Source organism: Vigna radiata, unplaced genomic scaffold (genome assembly GCF_000741045.1).
Source record: "Vigna radiata var. radiata cultivar VC1973A unplaced genomic scaffold, Vradiata_ver6 scaffold_51, whole genome shotgun sequence".
NCBI classification, from domain to species: Eukaryota; Viridiplantae; Streptophyta; class Magnoliopsida; order Fabales; family Fabaceae; genus Vigna; species Vigna radiata.
The window spans coordinates 1680173-1688573 of NW_014542732.1; the positions used below are offsets into that span (position 1 = coordinate 1680173).

General features: G+C 31.2%; 1 protein-coding gene across 1 annotated transcript; it reads right to left on the bottom strand.

Annotated features, from left to right (window-relative positions):
* Window positions 1-5583: 5583 nt before the first annotated feature.
* Window positions 5584-7029, bottom strand: LOC106780682. Its single transcript, XM_014668978.1, has 2 exons — window positions 6632-7029; window positions 5584-6409 (listed from the first exon to the last, which is right to left on the bottom strand). Exons 1-2 carry the CDS (start codon window positions 7027-7029, stop codon window positions 5584-5586), a joined length of 1224 nt encoding a protein of 407 aa, XP_014524464.1.
* Window positions 7030-8401: the final 1372 nt, after the last annotated feature.

Consider the following 8401-nt stretch of genomic DNA (forward strand, 5'->3'; position numbering starts at 1 on the left):
TAATTCATAGGTTGACAATGAATCCTTATCCCAAGAAGTTATTGAGTAAGGGTTTTGAGTCCAGTATAAGGGAAATCTCTCGCTATCATCCTCATTAAGGAAGAACGGGCGGCCTAGGTCGGTGATAACTGCTCTGAAAAAGTGTTTTTTAAAGTCTTTGTACGAGTCCGCGTACAGTTTGAACAGGGTATTTTTGGGATCAGAAATAAGTGAAACCTAACCCCTTTTTGGAACCGGACGGGTTCTAAAGAAGTATAAAAACATGAGGGCGGTCAGTTTTATATCTAAAAATTTACAAACTACGCAAAACAACTGAATATAACCCCAGCTATTGGGATGAAGTTGCGTGGGGGCAACGTTTAGGTGTCTCAACACATTCATATGGAAATCAGAGAATGGAAGTCTAACATACATATCGACAAACAGACAAGTATACATGTAAAAGAAATGTTTTTCAGAACCATGTCTATGATGGAAGACCTTCTCGTCTTCCCTACAGGGGGCCGATCTCACAGAACGCCCATAACTTAAATTCCTAAGGATGCAACTATTTTCTATCCATAATTCTAAGGATGCTTTATTCACAAAAGTGCTAGAGATGTCGTTAACATCTTGTGATGCCCAATCATAGTTAATAATATCAGTGTAATTTTCGGCATAGTCGTCAACTGCGACGCCGCCGTGAATAAAAACCTACTACCGTGGACAAGGGTGGAAATACCTACTTGGTCTGTGGTGGAAGGCCTATCAGATGAACTGGGTGCTACCTCTTGCCCCTTTTCTTCCACCACTGACGACGGCGAACCAAGATTAAAGGAAGAACTCATAATTACCTGAAAGATTGGAGCTACTAGGAGGAAGGGAAATGAAAGTGGCGGTTACAAAAACCCTACATTAATTACCCTATAACTGGCCGCAACTGTTAGAAAAACCCTTGACCGTTGGATCAAAGTGATCTGACGGCCAAGCGAACAAAACTCTTCAACTGCTCACAAGGCGGGAAAAAATTAATGATGGTTTGGAACTCAAGCGACGAGTCTCCAAAACGCTGCGTTACGGTGAGAATTTAAAATACTTCTGTGACGATTGAATTACTGGCTATTTAGGGTTACTTATGATCGCCCGGAATGTCAAGTCTACATCTCCTCTAAAGCAGTCGGTCAGTTGAGATTACTCGCTGAGAGAAACTGATCGGCTAGGATTCCCTCACACAATCAAAAGTCCTACATTCATTCGTTGGTCAAAATTCAACGCTTCATTTGGACTTGGGGGATGATGTATGATATGCTATTTGGGCCGAACGGTTGCAATTAGTAACCGCACGGTCCAGCATGCTTATTGGGCCTCAATCATATTAATGATAGGCCATTATCGCTTCCGTTATTGGGCCAATGGTCCATCACAACGATATAATCCATTGCGAATAATATCTTAACAATCTATATCAGAAAAGATTAAATAAGATATGAATAGCCAGGTATTCAGATATAATCGTTTATATTATATTCTGTTTATATTTGATAATAATCTATATTACAGGGCTGGAATCGTATACCAGGTACGCTCTCTCATACACTACTTGCTTTACAATATTATTAAGTGATTTCACTTTGCATTCTCATATTGAGAACCATCAACCTTGCTTTCGAGGCTCGTCAACATTCACCCTGACTTGGGCATCGGAGTGTCTTTGCAGGTACCTCTCCCCCATCGGAGCTTGGATCATCTGGACGGTTGAAGATCAGAAGACAACAAGAGCGTCACGTCATCCAGGTTAGTCCCTTCGTTCCCCAAAATATTCGTACCGAAAGTAATTTATAAATTAGTGGTAATTGGAATGCTCCATAAGAAAATTCCAAATCAATGTATTCCGACATCAGCCCTCGCAGGAGTTCAAAAATCTAATTAAATTAAAAATGGTTCTTAAAAGTGAAAGAAATTATTTCATTTTAATTTATTTCCATACACAATCTAAGAAATAAATATAAATTCATTTTATCAAAAATAAATAAAACCAAACAGGATTTATTGGAACAATATAAGTACCAGAAAAATACTGTTATATATGGACTTATGAACTGATGAGTACCGCCCAGCTGTAGTATAAAACTAATAAATAGTAAAAAAACAAAAAATAAAATGAAATTACTTTGCGACTTTTTCTTTGTTATTTTGAACTGTATTGACTTGTTCTTAAACTAGACCATTTTATTGTTCAAGTACAATTTCCTTTTGCAAATAACTAAATTCTTATCATGCTTTTTTTAATTTTATAAGTTGTTTGTTTTAAAACAACAAAGGAAAAATAAGAAAATGAAATTTAAAAACAACAAATAGGTATCTTGTGGTCTTTTATTTTTTTGTTTTTAGATTTGAATTTTTTAATTTTATATTTGAATTTAAATTTGAATTTTTTTAATTTTATACTTTTATATTTTAAATTTTTTATAAAATTCTATTAAGAATTTTTATATTTTTCTATATTTTAATTTATATTTTTTAAATAAAACTTTTTTTAAAAAATATTCTATACATTTTTAATATTTTCTTTAATTTTTTTTTATAAATAAATCTAAATTATTTACATTAATATTATTAATTTTTAACTTTACATTAAGTTTCTTTTTAAGTATTTCCATTTACAATTATATTATTATTTTATTTTATTTTTCTAATTTATTACACACACAAATATTTATTACATAAATTATTTTAACCAAATAAATACAAATTTATAAAATGTAATTTTCCAAAAACAATAATAATTACTGTAACATCCATATAACTACTAAAAAAGACATCATATATAAAAGACTAAAGAACAAATAACTCAAAAAGAATATGTACAGTAGAGTTATCTCATACACAACTATTATATCAAATATACACACATACTAGGATTTTATACCTCTAAGATTTCTATTACATTAAAAGCAAAAACAAAATACTGATTTCCAAAAGGTGAAAAATGTATACTTCTAAGTTTTAACACCACTCCCACCTGCACTTGATCAACTAGAATTTCTTTATCTGCTCACACTATTAAGATGATCATTACAAACAAACAGGAATATACAGGCAGACAAACAGAAAAAAAAAAAAAAAAGAGAGTAAGTTAATATACCAAAAGATTAAATCTAAACATTTATAAAACATAGTAACTCATATCAACACACATTGACACTAGACTCAATTATCCAGATTCATGCGTTGACATATATATTTAATATAGACATGCACTCATAGTAGTATTTAACTATGTAGAGTACGAAACAAATGAGTTATCATCCTACTACTTACGAGATTAATCTCATTCACATATAAGACCTAACCTATGCCCAGAAAACCAATTGACTCCCTATAGTTATAGTTATCGAATCATATGAAAAGAGAACGAGAACTCCTAAAAAGAAGTCAAAGAATTCTAAAAGAGTGATTTATAGAGATGATATATTTTAAAATAACGAAACTCGTTCATAACAAAACTATTTATATTAAAATTATTTAATTTTAAAATAATTGAGTATCGTTATTTTTAAATCACTACTACTTCTAAAATATCATTTTCTAGGTTTTACAATTACAATATTTTATTATGATAATTTTTCTTCTTATCATAATTACAACATGTTTAAATTATCTTATTTATTATAATCATTCTTCAAAACTTTTATTCCTAATTAATTTATAAATTAAATTAAATATATTTTTTAAGTTTATATTCACATGAGTTTATAAAAAATTATAAATTTTTGATAAAGTAATTCATCATAAATAGATATACAAATCTAAAAATTATAAAAAAATGTTGCTAAGAATTCGTGTTTTAAAAAAAAAACAAATTCTAGCTGCAAACAACCTAAAAAAACATGATGAAAATTTAGTATTTCACAAAAAGAAACTGAATAAAAGGGGTCTAGTCTGGAAAAAATATTTCCTGACGATCTACTCACATCCATAGAGTTCAAAAGTGATCAATAAAAAAAGATCTAACTTTGCTGCAAAACTTTTAATTGTTCAGTAGATACATAAATTAGTAGCGATAGAAACAAGCTAAGCTAGGAACCTAAAAATTATTAATACAATTACTTTTATTTTCTCTAAAATAACCAGTTATAAAATTAATATTGAGAAAAGTTGTTTAGTTTGTGTAAATTCAGATTAATTTAGCTATTACAAGTTTCAGTTCAATTCTGTTATTTTGGTCCACCTAAGTGAACCACGCAAAATGCACCCACATTAAGGTTTTCTTATTCTGTCATTGTGAACCCAAAAAAACTGGTCGTTGTTCAAAGAGCAAATTATCTAAAAGGTAAGGTAAATTAATTTCTTTGATTTATTTATAACTTGGTATGTTAATATGATTCAACCAAAAATCCACACTAAACAAACATAGCATGATTTCCTTGACTGTTCAAAATTAAATACTGTATAAATTACAAAAATGAACAATACAATATAATTTATTGATTCCCCTTGATTGCTCTAAATATATCAATTATAAAATATTATATATTTTTACAAACTGGATTAGACTATGTTTGAATTATGAAATATTCCTGTAAGATTTATTCAGTAAGAAATCCCACTGGATTATTTTTTAAACTAATTCTTGTAGGCACAACAAGTGTTTGTTTTACTGAACATTTCTAAAAGAATTTGAAAATAGGAATTTGTCTTTACAGTTTTTATTCTTATGCCGAGAAGGTGAAAGATTTATATTTATACGATAACGACAGAATTTTTTTTTTTAACTATATTAGAATATAAAAATTATTTTAAAATAATAATAATAGTTATTCAAACATAATTTTTTATATACCCTATAATATAACGTTTTATTTATAATATTTTGGTAATATAAAAAAGTAGAAGTAGAATATTGATAATTAAAAAAAAAAAAAGACTCAGGAGTCTCAGTTATCCAACCATAATTCGGCAAATTATTTCTAGTTTCTCCATCCAGTAGAACCATTTAATTAGCAACAAAATTAAAGACTTAAAATTTGCAACTTAATTATTTAGAATATAAACATTAAATTACAACTTGAAGAAATTTCATTCTATATATTGCTATAAATTCCAAAAGTCAATTAAAAATCAAATTTAAAAACTAGTTAGGTTTCTATCTCACTGCAAAACTCATTTCAAAGACATAAAAGCAAGTGGCATTAGTTTTGAATCTGTTAAAAATTATTAGAAAGCAATGAATTAAAGTTTATCAGGTAATTTCCAAACACATGAATGGTCAATAGAAATTGAAAATATAAATGGAATACTGTGAAAAGAATGGGAAAAGTACACAATATCACAAAATGACAAAATATAACATAAACTGATTAAGAAGTTTAATCCAGCAAAGTAATGAACAGTTACTGTGGTACAAAATTTAAGAGTTCTGATAGTAACGAGAGAAGAGTTTAGGGTCACCAGTAACCGTAGGAACTCCTCAATTTTGTATCATAGAAATCCTAAATACAAAGTTCTACTCAAACTTTATAGAATAATATATAAGATTAAGATTGCAAGATTGATAAGAAAAAACCATGTAGATGCAGCAAAATGGAGAACTATACAGACTGTTCAGTCCTCATCATTGGCACAAGGCAGCTCATTGAGATCGAAGTTCAGTTTCTTGACACCTGAAGATTGGCATGGCTGGTCTGCTAAGGTTGTTTCATTAAATGATGGCTCCTCCATCTTGTTCATGTTACTGGAGCTGCTAGAGTTGTTTTGTTCAGCTACAGCTTCCGAGGGGTTTGGCTCATCAATGCTCACAGTATTCTTCTCTTTGTGTACTGATCTGTGTCCTCCTAGGCCTTGGAAAGTTTTGAAGCTTTTTCCACATGCAGCACATTTATACCAATCTGTTTTCTCTTGACTTGCTTTCTCAGATTCCGAGTCTTTTGTCCTTGAATTCAGTACCAATTTCTTACCGGTCTTCCCTTTCTTATCCATATTAATCTTCTTCACATCAGAAGGACCAACATGATCTTGCATAGTTGGGGTAACCGATTCACCATTCAAATCATCAAAACTCTTCATCTTCTTCTCATCATGGTTATGATCAACCCCAGATTCAGATAAACCCTTGCACCTGTTCAGCTCATTACCCTCACCATCACATTCCCCAACCCCATTAGACGTGCTTCCCAAATTCAATTCACCTTTAAATAAAAACTTTATCTTCTTCACCTTATCTTTCTTACTGGGTGACGATTCAAAAGTCTTCCTTTTGCGCTGTTTGATTAGGGTTGGGGCACTCTTTGGCAGCACTTCGTCCTTCTTGGGGAAAACCCTATTCCACTCATGACTAGAAAAGTAGTTAGAACAACTCATGTACAAAAGAGTTTCAGCAGCCTGATACGCACCAATAGAGCTTCTGCCTCTTGTATCTTTACAAAGCCAGCTGGGTGAAGTACACATTAAAAGATCAATCTCATTTCTGCGATGTTCATAAGGCGAGATCAGTCGGTCGCCACCATCATCAACATCATGATCCTCCTTATTGTTCTCCATTGAATCAGAATTGGAGGAAGAAGAAGGAGAATAGTAGTAAGAAGAAGAAGGAGAAGATGAGTTCTTTTGAGTAGGAGGGGACACACCCCTCCATGGTCTCTCAGGATGAGACCTCATGTGACCAAACAAAGCATTCTTGGTGGGAAATTCCTTCTTGCAAATACAACAAATGTGTTTGCCATCATCATCGTCAAAATCACAGATAACCCTAATGTTATTATCACCACCAGGTTTTGATGTGTGATTATAAGTGAAACGGGTCTTTACCTTCTTTTGTTGCTGCTGTTTCATAAAGTGGGATCTTCTGTGACCACCTAAAGCCTTGCCGCAGCCAAAAGTCTTGAGGCAGATATCACACTGACTCAGTTTTGGGGAAGGGTTTTCCTCATCCGCCACTGATTCAACTTCAGCTTTGCAAGAACCCAAAACGGATCTCTTCATCTTCTCTTTCGTGAAAGAATCCAAAACGTGATCAGAAACTGCTTCTTTACCATTATCTCTGCGATCCATCTTAGAAACACAGAAAACCAAAGAATGAGCTAGGGTTAAGAAGAAACAACAATCTGAAACCAAAAATCAAACAAGAACAAATAAAAATGCTACAATCATTCACCAAAGAAACCTTTTTACCTTTAGAGTGATTGAAGAGAGATGAGAATTGAAGAAGGTAGAAAATTGTGGTACCAATCCGAAGAACAGAAACTTAGTGTTTGTTGGATTATTCCGAAGATTCACAAAGATAAAAGGAAGGAGATATAATAATCATCTTAACTGAGAAGAGGGGAGAAGGAACACATGAGAGAGAAAGCCGCAAAGATATAATCTCTCACAAAGAGATGCAGCAATTAAGTGAGTATTCAATATTTTCAAAAATAACAGATTTCATGCTGCCAATGACTCTTTAATTATCTTAATTAACCCTTTTTTTTTTTATCTCTAATATAGAAATATTTTCTAGGTCAAATTATCTTTCAAAGCTTTCTGTCCTAAATATATTATTCGGCTAATTTTATTCCTTCACCCTAATTACTCAGAAAATCTTTATTTCTTGTGAGAATATATTGAGATAATCTCTTTCCTATATATTAAAACATACTTCTTCCCAAACCGTTTTCCTCTATTTTAATTTTTTTTAATATAATGCACTCTCTTTTCTCCAATGTTTATGTTCCACGTGTCTTCTTTATTATATTAAATCTCTTTCACACTTTAATATGAGAAATTAGTGTTTTCTTCTGCTGAACTCAATGGCTTCTGTCTAATTTCACACACAAAATAATTGTTGAATACAGCTTAATATTTAGACTAATAAGGCCTAAAATATTTTTAAATAATTATTTATGATATTAAATTACATATTAATTTCTATTTTCATTTCTACATATTTTTTTTGTTATTTAAGGAGTTCAAGATTGTTATGTAATAATACATGTCAACAAATTTTGTATGTATAAAAAAATAAGAAATCCAAAAATTTCATTATAACTTTTCCACATTGCTATATCAATCAATATTTTTAAATTATATTATTTCTCTTTTAAATTCACCACTAGTACGAGGACCTGAAATTAGAATTAGAAAGCTTATTGGTGTATTATGTCAATGAAATCTGATTTTTGATGTTAAAACACATCAACACTATGAATATAATTTTTAGAATATCCTGGTTCATTAGCATAATCCTTCTATCTTTCTTTAGAACTCAGTTCTTCAAGTTTCTTTGCCTTTTCTCTACCATTTCTTCTTACTGAGTTGTTGGATTTGCGATCAGGAGGTGCCCAGATGTCCACGGCGTAGAGGGGTACACAACCTACCGATTACATTCTTGATTCTAGCTGATAAGTGGTTTCTCTCAAATTTTCCGCATGTTCTACAGTTTGGT